At 44.5% G+C, this 16,022-nt stretch overlaps 1 protein-coding gene across 1 annotated transcript in view; it reads right to left on the bottom strand.

Moving 5' to 3' along the window:
- Positions 1-15,813, bottom strand: part of IRAG2 (inositol 1,4,5-triphosphate receptor associated 2) — a 73,842-nt gene extending 58,029 nt beyond the window's left edge. The window contains exons 1-7 of the mRNA XM_087722530.1: positions 15,232-15,813; positions 13,959-14,069; positions 12,792-12,972; positions 11,893-11,939; positions 9,359-9,425; positions 6,648-6,806; positions 147-264 (exon numbers count right to left, since the gene is read on the bottom strand). Of these exons, the coding sequence (XP_087578656.1) occupies positions 147-264; positions 6,648-6,806; positions 9,359-9,425; positions 11,893-11,939; positions 12,792-12,972; positions 13,959-14,069; positions 15,232-15,799 (1,251 nt within the window). The 5' untranslated portion in view covers positions 15,800-15,813. The remainder of the gene's footprint in view (positions 1-146; positions 265-6,647; positions 6,807-9,358; positions 9,426-11,892; positions 11,940-12,791; positions 12,973-13,958; positions 14,070-15,231) is intronic.
- Positions 15,814-16,022: the final 209 nt, after the last annotated feature.

Raw genomic sequence — 16,022 nt, forward strand, 5'->3', positions numbered from 1 at the left:
TGAAGAAGAGAAACAATCAGATGTTTATCAGGAACCTGAGCTGTGTGTTGACTTGCTCCTTGTACCAAATTTTTTTAAAAAGGCAACACAACTTGATTTGTAACAGTTGGCCAAAGGTGGACTCCTGCATGCAAACATCAACTCACAAGCTGCTTATTCTGGATTGCCATCAACTGCCTCTTTTCTTCAGAAGTGCCCAGAATGTTCTTCACTTCTTCCAGTTCCTCTTTTAATGTTTTCACTTGACTTGCAGACTGCTGGAAGCTAGAAAGCCAAAAACAACAAAAAACCATTTGCAATAGACAAGGAAACCTATGAGATCCCCCCCCCCCCAATGCTTCTTTGTAGATATTTTCATGTGTTTTTTTAATTGTATGAGCCAGGATCAAATTCTGGGGATAGATATAAATATAATATATAAATAAATATATTTTTATTGCAGTTAGAGTGAAATTCAATAAAACCAAAATAAAAATGATAACAACAGTGGCATACAATAAACAAAATCCAGATATAATTATTAAAATTAACTAAACATTAAAACAGTATATATTGGTCTTTCTCAACATTGGCATCTTGAAGATGGGTGGACTTCAATTCCCAGAATTCCCCAGGCAGCCAGAAACATATTTCTCTTATCTTCTCAATTTTATAATAAAGACATTTCAAAATTGAACACATTTCTTGAATGTTCATGGAATAATTCTCTGAGTAGAACCAGATACCCATTAGAGACAGAGTTTGGTTTGGTTTGGTTTTATTGGGATTTATATGCCGCCCTTTTCCCTGAGGGGACTCAGGGCGGCTTACAACCACAGGGGAGGGGAAGTGCAAGGTCAAAACAAAACAATTGGTGAACAAAAGAAAATTAATAAAACACAACTTTCATTCAGCAATCAAACACTCGGGCGGGTGATTGGAAACCTATTCCCAGGCCTGCTGGGAGAGCCAGATCTTGAGGGCTGCGCGGAAGGTCTGGATCGTGGTGAGGGTGCGGATCTCCATGGGGAGCTCGTTCCATAGGGTCGGGGCAGCAACAGAGAAGGCTCTCCTCCGTGTGGTCGCCAGTCGGCATTGACTGGCTGATGGGATTCGGAGGAGGCCTAGTCTGTGCGATCTAATTGGTCGGTTTAGGGAGGTAATCGGCAGAAGGCGGTCTCTCAAGTACCCAGATCCACTACCATGGAGTGCTTTAAAGGTGGTCATTAGTATCCTGAAGCGCACCCGGAGACCAACAGGTAGCCAGTGCAGCTCGCGGAGGACAGGTGTAACGTGGGCGAACCGAGGTGCGCCCACTATCACTCGCGCGGCTGCATTTTGGACTAGCTGTAGTCGCCGGATGCACTTCAGGGGCAACCCCATGTAGAGCCCATTGCAGTATTCCAGTCTAGAGATCACGAGGGCTCGAGTGACTGTTGTGAGGGCCCCCCGATCTAGGTAGGGCCGCAACTGGCGGACCAGGCGAACCTGGGCAAATGCCCCCCTGGTCACAGCTGACAGCTGGTGGTCAAAAGTCAGCTGTGGATCCAGGAGGACTCCTAAGTTGCGGACCCTATCTGAGGGGTATAAAATTTGACCCCCCAGCCTAAGCGTTGGTGTATTAGCCAAATTATTGGGGGGGAAACACAACAGCCACTCGGTTTTATCCGGGTTGAGCACCAGTTTGTTAGCACTCATCCAGTTCTTAACGGCCTCCAGACCCTGGTTCATCACGTCCACCGCTTCATTGAGTTGGCACGGGGCGGACAGATACAATTGCGTATCGTCCGCGTATTGGTGGTATTTTATCCCGTGCCTCCGAATGATCTCGCCCAGCGGTTTCATGTATATGTTAAATAGTAGGGGGGATAAGACCGAACCCTGGGGCACCCCACATGTTAGGGGCCTCAGGGACGATCTCTGCCCCCCGACTAACACCGACTGCGACCTGTCCGAGAGGTAGGAGGAGAACCACCGCAGAACAGTGCCTCCCACTCCCACCTCCCGCAGTCGTCGCAGAAGGATACCATGGTCGATGGTATCGAAAGCCGCTGAGAGGTCAAGGAGAACCAGGATGGACGCATAGCCTCCATCTCTGGCCCTCCAGAGATCATCGGTCAATGCGACCAAAGCGGTTTCTGTGCTGTAACCAGGTCTGAAGCCGGACTGGAAGGGGTCAAGATAGCTAGCTTCCTCCAAGGCCCGTCGAAGCTGAAAGGCCACCACCTTCTCAACAACCTTCCCGATAAAGGGAAGGTTGGAGACAGGACGAAAGTTGTTTAAGATGGCTGGATCTAACGATGGTTTCTTTAGGAGGGGTCTCACCACCGCCGTTTTGAGTACGGCGGGGAAGTGCCCCTCCCGAAGGGAGGCGGTGACAACCGCCTGGATCCAGCCATGTGTCACCTCCCTGCTGTTAGCCACCAGCCAGGAGGGACACGGGTCCAGAATACAAGTGGAGGCACTTACAGCTCGGATGGCCTTGTCCACATCCCCAGAGGCAACTTCCTGGAACTCAACCCAGAGTTGATGTGGCAGATGATCCTCCTGTGTCTCAGCTGGATCTACTGCGGTGGAGTCCAAGTCCGATCGAAACCGAGCTACTTTGTCCGCCAAGAATTGAGCATAATCCTCAGCCCTACCCTGCAAGGGGTCTCCCGCATCCCTCCTATTAAGGAGGGAGCGGGTTATCCTGAACAGGGCGGCTGGGCGTGACTCGGCGGACGCAACCAAGGAAGAAATATATGATCTTTTTGCAGTTCTTAATGCTCGAACATAGTCCTTGGTGCAGGTGGTTAAGAGTGCTCGGTTTGCCTCGGACTTATCGGACCTCCACTGGTGCTCTAGGCATCTCCTCCGGCGTTTCTTCTCCCGGAGTTCCTCGGTGAACCAGGGAACTCTCCGGGATCCACCGACCCGGAGGGGCCGTAGTGGCGCAATCCGGTCGAGAGACTCCGACGCCGCCGAGTACCAGGCGGCAGCCAGAGTCTCCGCCGAACTGTGGGCGAGGGTATCAGGAATAACCCCAAGCTCCGTCTGGAACCTCTGAGGGTCCATAAGTCGCCTGGGGCGGAACCACCTGGTCGGTTCCTCCTCCCTACGGTGGGGGTTTGGCCTCCGGAAGTCAAGCCTCAGTAGGCAATGGTCTGACCACGACAGGGGTATGATCTCATTACCCCTCAGACCAAGATCACACATCCACTGCTCCGAGAGAAATACGAGGTCGAGCATGTGACCCGCTGCATGGGTTGGGCCCCGAATTACCTGGGTCAAGCCCATGGCTGTCATGGAAGCCATGAACTCCTGCGCCCCGTCAGAGCGTTCACCGAGCGATGGCAAGTTGAAATCCCCCAGAACAATAAGTCTGGGGAACTCAACTGCCAGCTCGGCTACTGACTCGAGGAGCGAGGGGAGGGATGCTGCAACGCAGTTGGGAGGCAGGTACGTTAGCAGCAAACCCACTTGACCCTTGAGGTCCAACTTTATCAGCAGAGACTCACACCCGACAAGCTCCGGAGCAGGGACCCTACGAGGTAACAGAGACTCCCGGATTACAATAGCCACACCGCCACCCCTTCCCTGGGCTCTCGGCTGATGAAGCACCTGAAATCCCTCTGGGCACATCTCTACGAGGGGGACTCCTCCTTCTGTGCCCAGCCAGGTTTCAGTAATACATGCCAGGTCTGCCCTCTCGTCAACAATTAAGTCCCGGACGAGGGGAGCTTTGTGAACAACAGACCTGGCATTTAGCGACAACAGCCTGAGCCCAGGGTCCTGACTACTCGCGCCATCTGGTCTTGGAGTGGGACTCCTAGAGTTCTTGGATAAAGTGCCACGCTTTCATATTTTGAAATACAATTCACCATCTCATTTGCATTTTCAATTATTAGATTTTTCTCTATGAATATTAACATGTGGAATGACTTCAAACAAGAAGATAGATACAGTAGATAGATACAGATACAGTCCAGAAAGAAATTCTTATGTACTAAGTTCTCTAAAAATGCAACGTTTTAGAAGAATCTATTGCGATACTAAGGCCGTGGTTCCTCATTTATATTAGGCCTTGATTAAACCTTATATTGACATCCATTTCCAGTAATCTCTGCAAGGCCATTAAACTTTGGTATGTGCCTGCCAGGATTTCTCATCATACATTATTAGTATCTGCAGAGGAGAGCTAAGCTCAAAACTGTATATGTGTACCTTGCTCAATAGTAGTAACTATGAGAGGGATCTTGGAGACTTAGTGGACCAACCATTTAAATATGAGCCAGCAATGTGCAGCAGCTGCCAAAAAAGCCAACACAGTTCTAGGCTGCATCAACAGAGGGGTAGAATCAAGATCACGTGTTCAAGTGTTAATACCACTTTATAATGCCTTGGTAAGGCCACACATGGAATACATTTTTGGTCGCCACGATGTAGAAAAGATGTGGAGACTCTAGAAAGAGTTCAGAGAGGAGCAACAAGGACGGTTAGGGGGCTGGAGGCTAAAACCTATGAAGAACGGTTGCAGGAACTGGGTATGTCTCGTTTAATGAAAAGAAGGACTAGGGAGACATGATAGCAGTGTTCCAATATCTCAGGGGTTGCCATAAAGAAGAGGGAGCTATTCTCCAAAACACCTGAGGATAGGACAAGAAGCAATGGATGGAAACTAATCAAGGAGAGAAGCAAATTAGAAGTGAGGAGAAATTTTCTGACAGAACAATTAATCAGTGGAACAACTTGCCTCCAGAAGTTGTGAATGCTCCAACACTGGAAGTTTTTAAGAAGAGGTTGGATAACCATTTGTCTGAAGTGGTGTAGGGTTTCCTGCTTGAGCAGGGGGTTGGACAAGAAGACCTCCAAGGTCCCTTCCAACTCTGTTATTCTATTCTATTCTATTCTATTCTATTCTATTCTATTCTATTCTATTCTATTCTATTCTATTCTATTCTATTCTAATAGAGTTGAAGTTTGTCCTCTACAAACACTGAGAGCTTACCCTGGAGCTGAAGGGAGGGGGCAGGGAGCTGCAGGAAGCTGCTTTGTGTTTAAAACATGTTTCTCCTTTTCTCATCCAGGGAAACATAATATTCTGCCTTTTTAATATTCCCCAGAATATTTCATTTTTCTAGTAGAGGGTGGGTGCTAACTTCCTTCAGAAGGAACAAAGGAAGCTAAAAATCCTTAGTTCAACTAATTCTGGACTGATCTGCCTTCCAACAACTCTCTTGGTATGATCTGGTTCCTTATATCCATATAATGTGTTGTTTTTTTTAAAAAAAATCAATAAAATTCCTTATGTGTCCAATCACACTTGGCCAATAAATAATTCTATTCTAAATAATTCTATTCTACATATGGGCAGCTATGGTAAAGAAGACTTTACACAGAAATACTCCTACTATGGAAAAAAGGGGAATATGATTCATATTTTAATACAGAAAAATTTGAAAATGGAGATAAAGATGAAACCAGAATTCTTCCTTTTGGGTCTAATGGAAAAAGACCTGGAGAAAAAAAATGGAACTTTGTTATTATATACGATGGCGGGCAAAAATGGAAGGACAGTTCGATTCCTAACATGGATGGAATGGTTGCAGAAATTGATGGACCTGGCTGAAATGCAAAATTGGCTATCTTGATTAAAGAAAATAATATAAGTACTTTTATTTCAACATGGAGACTGCTTCTGAACTTTGTGTTTGAAGTGGAAAAGGGTAAAACTTTGATTTTGGGTTTTACCGATTAGATTGATAGATCTTTATAGAAATGACTTGTTCATATTATGAAAAAGCCAAAACGTTATGATTTGATGTTAATGACTTGTTCTACTGCAGCAGAGAGAGTCGGAAGTCAATGTTTCATTTTCTTTCTTTTTTCTTCTCCTCCTCCCTCACTTCCCCCTCTTCCTCCCCACTGTTTTCCTATTCACTTTCACATTTTGTATCTTACTTTATTTCACAGCCCAATAAAAATGTTAAACCAAAGAAACACCTCTACTGTTGTGGCCTGCCAGCTGAGCTGGCGGCAGACTCGGACGATGAGGAGGTTGGGGAAGAACCTGGGCCAGTTCTGGAGTCTGAGGAAGGTTCTGATGAGGGCTCTGTGTCGGAGGCAGAGCCAGCGCCAGGGCTGTCCAGCATTTCCCAGCCACTGGAGAGCCAGCTGCCTTTGGAGGCTGAGGTGAGTGAGGAGGAGGAAGAACAGCTGGGGGTCTGTTCCAGATGTACGTATGCGCAAAGCTGTTAGCAGAGGGGAACAACGACTCGGGAAGCAAAGCACACTTGGAGGCTGAATGGCCCCTCCCTGGCTGGGGAATAAATAGAAGGAAAGGGGAGTGGTGGTCGTAGGAGACAACAGTTCGTATTTCTGGAGATTTTGCTCATTGCCAGAACTTAATTTGCAGCCTTTCGGCTGGGAGCTCACGGCCTTGCAAGGAACTGATAAGGTCTGTTACTGCAATTAACTCCTTGCAGGACTCTTGCCTGGTCTTTTGGTGGGTGAATGCCATTAATTCACAGGAGATAAATAAAGAAGGTTTTTTCGGGACAAGGAGTCTGTTTCCTGTTTCTCCTAAGGCTGGGTCAGAACACTTACTACAGTATTTTTACCTAGAGCAACAACAGATCTTGCTAATCCAGCGAAAGAACTTTCATTTATTTTCAAAAGCATCGCACCTTTTTATCTGATTCCGCAGTTCCCCGCTGTCTTCCACCAGTCTGTTATTGGTCTCCTCCGTGGCATCCAGTGCCAGCTTCAACTGGTCATTTTCCTCTTGAAGTTTCTGGTTGTTGAACTGGAGATCGGCCACGCAAGTAATCAAGTCAGACGTTTCTCTGGAAGGGTAAAGACAAGAGGACTTTCTCATTTTAACCTTCAATTGCTTTTTTCAATGGAGGAGACCAAAAGCGGGATGGGCGTTTAGTGCTAAGAAATTTCTCCCTATCTGCACCTTTTCTGGCCAAGGTCTCATCACCCAAGAACGACTTTAAGGTGTTGTGGCCTGCCAGCTGCCAGCGGAGCTAGCGGCAGACTCGGACAATGAGGAAGTTGGGGAGGAACTCTGGAGCCTGAGGAAGGCTCTGATTGGTGCTCTACTTTGGATGCAGAGATTGAGCCAGGGCCATTTGACATTTCCCAGCCACGAGAGAGGCTTTGGAGGCTGAGATAAGTGGGGAGGAAAAACAGCTGGGGCTTGTTTGAGATGTGCGCATGCACAGAGCAGTTAGGAGAGGAGAACAAGGAATCAACTCGGGAAGCAAGGCACAGGTGGATGCTGAATAGCCCCTCCCCAGCTGGGGAATAAATAGAAGGAAAGGGGAGTGGTGGTCGTAGGAGACAACAGTACGTATTTCTGAAGATTCTACTCATCGTGTTTTGTGCCACGGAGATTGCTTGCCAGTACTTAATTTGCAGCATTTAGGCTGGGAGCTCACAGCCTTGCAATTATCGCAAGGAACTGATAAGGTCTGTTACTACAGTTAACTTTTTGAAGGACTATTGCCTGGACTTTTCGGTGTGTGAATGCCATTCATTCACATGACGGAAATAAAGGAGATTTACATATATTAATACAATAGCAGAGTTGGAAGGAACCTTGGAGGTCTTCTAGTCCAACCCCCTGCCTAGGCAGGAAACCCTATACTGTTTCAGACAAATGGCTATCCAGCATCTTCTTGAAGACTTCCAGTGTTGGGGCATTCACAACTTCTGGAGGCAAGCTGTTCCACTGATTAATTGTTTTAACTGTCAGGAAATTTCTCCTCAGTTCTAAGTTGCTTCTCTCCTTGATCAGTTTCCACCCTTTGCTTCTTGTTCTACCCTTTCTCTAAATTGTTTCTTAGCAACTTTAAGATGTGTGGACTTCAACTCCCAGAAATCTCTAGGCAAAAACTCTGAGGACTACACATCTTAAAATTGTCAAGGTTGAGAAACACTGCTCTCTGTTGACAGATTTGAGATATGTGAACTTCAACTCCCAAGAATTCCTCAGCTAGCATTGAACTGCGTTCAAACGTGTGCCTTTTCTAATGGTAAAGGAGCAACCTTACCAAAAAGGGAATCATAGCTTATAAATACAGGAAGCAATCAGAAAATTCTATTGCACTCAGAGCTTTGCGCTATGTTTACTACACTGAACGTACAATCAAAGCATGCCCAATTTTCACCAAGTTTTTCATGACAAGGAGTCTCTTTCTACTAAGGCTGGGTCAGAACATAAGGAAGACCATTCTTCTGCATCATTCATACAGCTATTTCTCTCCACTGATAATCCACATTCCCTCATTTCTGAAAGCTTATCCTTGAGAACATTCCTAACCGCAAATAACAGGTAGTCCTCAACTTACAACCACAATTGATACAACCACAATATCTGCTGCTAAGCAAGAAAGGGGTGAAGTGAGTTTTGCCCAATAGTCACATGATCGAAATCCAGACACTTGGAAACTGATTCATATTTATGACGATTGCAGTGTCCCAAGGTCATGCAAACTTTTGACAAGCAGTCAATGGGGAAGTCAGATTCAATTTAACAACCATGTTACTAACTCAACAGCTGCAGCGATTCACTTAACAACTGTGGCAAGAAAGGTCGTAAAATGGGGCAAAACTCACTTAACAAATGTTTCACTTAGCAACTGAAATGCTGGGTTTGATTGCAGATGTAAGACAAGGACTACTGGTACAACCAACAAAGAGAAACTCATTGCCTCTCTACGTTTTTTTGGTGGTTGCAGTGTTGAATTGACCTTACTATTAGGATACTATTTTCCCAACATTTAATTATATTTTGCTTTCCAATCTCATACACCCATTGCTCTATATCAAGGGTGTAAAACTCAACACCCGGGGGCAGGATCTGGCCCGTGGGGTGTTTAGATCTGGCCTGCGGGGCTGCCCTGGAAACAGCAAAGGACCGGCCCGTTGTGCCTCTGCCAGCAAAAATGGAGCTCAGGAGGGCCATGTACAGCCTCCTGAGCTCCGTTTTTGCAGGCAGATGGTTGCAAGAGGCCGTTGCAGCTGGAAACAGACCTCAGGAGCTCGTTTTCACTGGCAGAGTGCTCGGGCCGCTACAGGTGCCCCCAGACGAGTGATGTCAAGCTGGCCATGCCCACCCTGGTTCCCCGTGGTCAGACACAACCCTGATGCGGCCCTCCTATGAAATTGAGTTTGACACCCATTGCTCTATATCCTGGCCCCTTGGGAAAACACAGGGCGAGTTTAATTTTCTGTGTGGCAGCCATTCAGATGGCATAATGTTATTATCACATCCTTCCCCATCATTTAAAAGACACAGTGCACCCATTATTCCTGCAAAATTCCTATTTCTGATCTTGGTTTCTTTTGTTTCCCGTTTCTGAAACCCGTCGACTAAAACAGAACTCACAAATCTCCTCTTGACACATCACCGCCAAGTGCTTCTAGGCTTCCAGAAGTTATGTTCAACCTTTTCGCTGCAAAAAGAAGTTTTCGGTGGTTAGGCAAGAAAGAAACCAACTGCATGCCATTCCATTCCATAAAGCATTCTAAGCACTATGGTTGCTACTGCATGACTTTCACTTTTACGACTGTCCTCAAATGCCCTAATTGAGCATCTGACACAAGCAAAATAAGTCATTCAGCATCTTAGAACTAGCACTAGCACTTATATACTGCTTCACAGTGCTTTTACAGCCCTCTCTAAGCGGTTTACAGAGTCAGCCTCTTGTCCGCAACAATCTGGGTCCTCATTTTACCCACCTCGGAAGGATGGAAAGCGGAGTCAACCTTGAGCCTTTCAGAATCGAACTGCCGAATTGCAGCCAGCAGAAATAGCCTGCAGTACTGCATTCTAACCACTGCGCCACCACGGCTCATTTCTATCTTAGCAAGGATAATCGATTTTAAGGGGACAGGGGTAAGAGATACTATTGGAAGTGTTGGAAAAAATATCCTTCTGGGTTCGGTTCCAAGTGGGGAAAAAGATACTGGATTCATGGAAATTGCTTGGAAAGGTCTTATTGATGGTGGACAGTACCACATGGTTTAAGGTCCTGGGGAAAAAGGGGCTCACTTGCCTTGAAGACCTTGAAGAAAAAAGGGCAGAGATCTTGGGTATTTAAGAGTTTCCTGTCCCTGTCCAAGGAATGTATCCCATTGGCTGTCAGACTCCCAGGAGGCAGGGGTCTTAGCTAACTTTGTAGGCTGTCTGTGTCCCAAGCTTGGTTGAGCTTTGCTGGATGATGTACTCTTCTCAGGTGCCATGTGGTGAGATGGGTAGAGTGCTAATCCTATCATGTCCTGAGAGCCATGTCTTAATCCCATCACCCTGGAGCTGAAGGGAGGGGGCAGGGAGCTGCAGGAAGCTGCTTTGTGTTTAAAACATGTTTCTCCTTTTCTCATCCAGGGAAACATAATATTCTGCCTTTTTAATATTCCCCAGAATATTTCATTTTTCTAGTAGAGGGGTGGGTGCTAACTTCCTTCAGAAGGAACAAAGGAAGCTAAAAATCCTTAGTTCAACTAATTCTGGACTGATCTGCCTTCCAACAACTCTCTTGGTATGATCTGGTTCCTTATATCCATATAATGTGTTGTTTTTAAAAAAAAAAATCAATAAAAGCCAGGAAGCTGGAATGTTGCAGAACCATCAACTTATTAGCTGAAACCAAGTTTGCAAATGTGTTCAGCGACCCGGTAAATAATTCACCCGCTCATGCAAATAATTCAGTCAATCGTTTAGCATAGCTTGTTCCCTTCTAAACAGCCTCAAGAGTTCTCTTTAGCTAGATTTATTGCAATGAAAGAATTAAATTGAATTAACATTTCAGGACTTGTTTTTTTTCCCACTTTCAAAGAAGAATCTATATGTCAGTGTATAAGAATTTATAAATTGGAAAAGTCATAACAAGAAGTCAGCAAATGGGAACTGTTTGGTGACTGAGACACAGGATTTGTTGTGAGCCATGTGAGACAGCTCAGAGCCTGAGCGTGGCTTAGCTTAACTGTTCTGTATATATAAGAGTTCTTTGTCCTTACTCCTTGCTTCTCTCTACCACATTGCAAGAGCTGCATGGATATTGTATACATGCATCATGTTTTATATTATCTATCTATCTATCTATCTATCTATCTATCTATCTATCTATCTATCTATCTATCTATCTATCTATCTATCTATCTATCTATCTATCTATCTATCTATCTATCTATCTATGACTGTAGATAATTCTGGAACGCTTCGAGCAATTTCAACCAAACTTGGTATACAGATGACTTACTCTCTGGAAAGAGGGTAAGACATCCCTAAAACTCCTTGGGCTGTGTGTTCTGTTAAGATACAGCCTGTTGTGCTTTAAAATAGCTTTTACTGTACTGCCGTAAAATGGCTTCTACTGTACAGCACAGTTGAGTTTGCAGTACTCCACAAGGGGGCTCCTTCTGGAAAGGGGGAGAATCCAACATTAGAAATTACGTTTGTTCTGGACATTTTCCCCCTATAAATAAATACCTAGGCAATGCCAGGTTATCGGCTAGTTGTAGATAAAGAAGTTTCTTCTATAAATGAATCCTGCTGAATTGTTTATTTGTGTGCTGGCTGGATAGCTATTGACTCTGACAATATATTTCTCAATATATACGTTTAGAGAGACTTATTAAGTCTTTTTCACAACCTTAGGCTACAATGGAAGGAAGATAACACTCTTGTTGATAATGAGGAACTCTGCAGCTGGTGACTTACATAATCATTGATGGTTTGAAAACCAACAGTGAGATTATTGGACACCAGGCATAGGGCTTAATTTCTGGCACTTTCTATGCATGTTATACACATTTCACTAAATTTAACTTTCCATAATACCCAAAATATTATTCTACCAGTAATACATTTGTATTTGTATTAATTCCGAATGCAGTTCAATAAATCTGGTAAAGAAATACCTGAGAAATTATTTTCAGGGGTTGCCTCCTTGTTGGGTACCTCATTCCTGAAAAAAAAGGGAGGGGGGAGTGTAGTTCCAGGTATCTTAATTCAAGATAACAGAAATGGCTCTAATCGATATTAAACATTTTTGGCATTTTTAATAACATGTACTGAAAAAACTTTTTCCCCCTCATGATTTGTGACCTGTTTTCTGTTTCTTAACCTATATAATTATATGGCACGATATTATGCATCCTAACTTCTTATCAAAGACTCTTTAGTTTAGTTTAGTTTAGTTTTACTTTATTTGTATGTATATATTTATTCATTATGGATTAAAAGGATCTGCTTTGTAACTGCTTGCTAACTGGTTAAAAACCAGAAAGAAAAGAAGAGGAATAAATTATTTTTTTTTCAATGGAGAACAACCAGATATGGGATCCATTAAGGATTCAAAAGAACTGCAGAAGTTTTTTTTAAAATTTATGTAAAGCAGGGGTGTCAAACTCAAGGCCCGGGGGCCAGATCCGGCCCACAGGGTGCTTAGATCTGGCCCATGGGGCCACCCTGGAAACAGTAAAGGACTGGCCTGCGGCGTGTCTGTCAACAAAAATGGAGGTCCTCCTGAGCTCCATTTTCACTTGCAGAGGGCTGCAGGAGGTCCTTGCAGCCAAAAATGGAGCTCGGGAACCCATTTTCGCTGGAAGAGTGCTCGGGCCACCACAGGCGCCCCTGACATGAGTGAAATCAAGGTAGCCGTCCACCTGCCCCCCCCCCCCCCGAAGGTCAAACACAACCACGATGCGGCTCTCAAATGAAATCAAGTTTGACACCCCTGATGTAATCAGTGGACTTAAGAGCAACAAATGGGGTTATCATGCCTTGCACTACAAAAAAAAGACATAATAGCAGGTACCAGTTTCTTTTGCAATCTTCAATCCATTCTTTCATGATGGCATGGTAGGTCTCCAAGTCCATAGATATATCCCTATGATCAGGATCAAGCATGTTGCACAAATCTTCAAGGCCACTATCTTCTGAACTCCGACTTGTCGTGTTCCTCAGGAAATCAACTAATTTAGAAACGGCAACTTTGCCTAAATGTAACAATGAAAATTGTTAGATCACCAAGATCACCGCAGCTGGGGACTGCAGTCAAGAAATTAAAAGGCGCTTGTTTTGGGGGACGAAAGCTATGGCAAATCTAGACATCATCCTGCCAACAAAATTGCGTGTATAATCACGGTTATGGTTTTTCCAGTACAATGGATGGCTGTGAAAGTTGGACCATGAGAAAGGCTGAGTGTCAAAGAATGGAGACCTTTGAACTGTGGTGCTGGAGAAGACTCCTGCGAGTCCCTTGAACTGAAAGGCAATCAAACCAGTCAGTCCTAGAGGAGATCAACCCTGACTGCTCTTTAGAAGGCCAGATTCTGAAGAGGAAACTCAACTACTTTGGCCACCTGATGAGAAGAAAGGACTCCCTGGAGAAGAGCCTCATGCTGGGAACGACGGAGGGCAAAAGAAGAAGGGGACAACAGAGAATGAGGTGGCTGGATGGAGTCACTGAAGCAGTCGGTGTGAGCTTAAATGGACTCCAGAGGATGGTAGAGGACAGGAAGTCCTGGAGGAACATTGTCCATGGGGGTCACAATGGGTCGGACATGACTTTGCAACTAACAACAACAAACAATGAAAATCAACACAGAGGTTCATGTTCAGAAAATGTTCATCATTTTGGTGTAGACCAGTGTTTCTCAACCTTGGCAACTTGAAGACGTCTGGACTTCAACTCCCAGAATTCCCCAGCCAGCATTTGCTGGCTCGGGAATTCTGGGAGTTGAAGTCCAGACGTCTTCAAGTTGCCACGGTTGAGAAACACTGGTGTAGACTGTTTTAAATTGAGTAGGCAATTAGCATTCTGACTGCTAATGTCAACCCTTGACCTTTAACTGCAAACTATGCTGACAATTTTCAACAAGAAATAGTCCTGGGTAAATCTGTTGTAAGTTTGAATGGTCATAAATTGAGGACTACCTGCATAAGTAGCCTCCCAAATTCATTTTGGAACTTGTTACATTACCTCTTCTTTCCACATCACATGCAGAAAACATAGTAGTCAGTAGGTCTTCTTCACAAATCAGACTTACGTCCGAGTCTTCATTGTCTCTGTTGTCCATTGCCATCTTCCATCCTATGGAGAGAAAGAATATTGGAAGCTGGGTTTTGATTTTCCACATGTAGCCAAGAGATTTGGTTTTAACTGGCTTTCCTGTTCACAATTTGCTCCTCAAGTTTAACTCTTCCCAAGGCTTATACTTTCCTTCCACCTGTTCAGCTTGTCCATTTATTACATCTGCAAATCAGGTTGAAAAAAAACATTTTGTGCTTGTGGGATTGCCCTCTCATTGTTAGTTTCCACAAAGTGGCCGAAGTCATACTATAAAAGGGCAGGGTACATCATAAAAAGCAAAACCAAAAGGATGAGAATGGGAGGAAGGGGGAAATGAAAGGGAAGGGAAGAGTTGGAAGGGACCTTGGAGGTCTTTAACCCCCTGCTCAGGAAGGAAACCCTACACTATTTCAGACAAATGGTTATCCAACATCTTCTTAAAAACCTCCAGTGTTGGGAGCATTCATAATTTCTGGAGGCAAGTTGTTCTACTGATTAATGGTTCTCACCAGTGGTGGGTTTCAAAAATTTTTTGAATCTACTCTGTGGGTGTGGCCTCCTTTGTGGGAGTGGCTTGCCGGCTATGTGACCTAGTGGGAGTGGCTTGCCAGCCATGTGACCTGGTGGGAGTGGCTTGCCAGCCATGTGTTTTCTCTCTCTCTCTCTCCTTCCTTTTGTCTCTCTGTCCCGTTTTCCTTTTTTTCTTTCATCTCTCTCTCATTTTTCCTTTCTTTTTTTCTTTCTTTCTTTCTTTCTTCCTTTCTTTCTCTTTCTCTCTCTGTGTGAGTCTGTGTGTGTGTGTGTGTGTGCGTGTGTCAGTGGTGGGTTTCAAAAGTTTTTGGAACCTCTTCTGTAGGTGTGGCCTGCTTTCCTGGTCCACTGGTGGAACCTCTTCTAACCAGTTCGGTAGATTTGACAAACCGGTTCTACTGAACTGGTGCGAACTGGTAGGAACCCACCTCTGGTTCTCATTGTTAGGGGATTACTCCTTAGTTCTAGGTTGCTTCTCGCCTTAATTAGTTTCCACCCATTGCTTCTTGTCCTGGCTTCAGGTACTTTGGAGAATAGTTTGACTGCCTCTTCTTTGTGGCAACCCATGAGATATCAGAACAATATAAATGCAAATACATACAATAATACAAATAATACACAAGCACCCTGAGTGCCTTCCTTCGGTTCTTACCGAATCTTTTGGGTGGAGGAGAAAGGAAAGTGGGCTGTACGGATTTTGGTCCTTGGGTAAATAAATCAGGACTTGATGTGAAATAGTTACTTTCCAGAGGTGATGTGACCTTTGGCTCAATATTAGAGTTGCCATAATCAAAGGTTGACTCTCCATTTTTAACGAGATGGGGTGAACCGTTTCCTCTCTGATTTACAAAAACCCATGATTTGTTCAGCTTCTCTTTATTGCCACCCAGAGAAAAGGACTCGGAGCGAATATCCGAAATACGTCGATGGCGTGGTGTTTGCACCGTGCCAGGGCTCAGAGAGAAGATGTTGTCACTGGAAGGACTTAGCAAAAAGAGGTTGGTGTCCATGGAACTGCTGCTTTTTAATGTCCTCTTCTTCAAGATCTCCTCTAGGTTCTTCTTTGTGTTACTCTGTGGACTGTCAAAGTTTTTTGACTGGAATTTTGGAATCTGCAAGGCAGGATTCGAAGCTTGGTCCATCATGTTGATAGTTTGGAGCTTCCTGCAAAGGCTGGCCACAGGATGATGGCGTTTCCCGCATGTATCTTTGGAAGACATTCTGCCCCGTTTGAGAGGTTACCTAAAAAAAAAGGGGGGGGAGGTATAAAAAAAAATTTAATGGTAAGATTGAACCTTCAGACAATTTCCTTCATTTATCCAAGATTGAAGTTCAAGGACATTCAAAGTTAATTTTAAAAGAATTGTAACAGCATTTTTCAGGTTTAAGTGTACAATAGGAACAATGCAATTTAGCCAGAGAGATATCTCATCATTCCATCCA

This window comes from Thamnophis sirtalis, unplaced genomic scaffold (assembly GCF_051295495.1).
Source record: "Thamnophis sirtalis isolate CommonGarterSnake01/CBP01778 unplaced genomic scaffold, rThaSir2_p1.2 scaffold_9, whole genome shotgun sequence".
Classification (NCBI taxonomy): domain Eukaryota; kingdom Metazoa; phylum Chordata; class Lepidosauria; order Squamata; family Natricidae; genus Thamnophis; species Thamnophis sirtalis.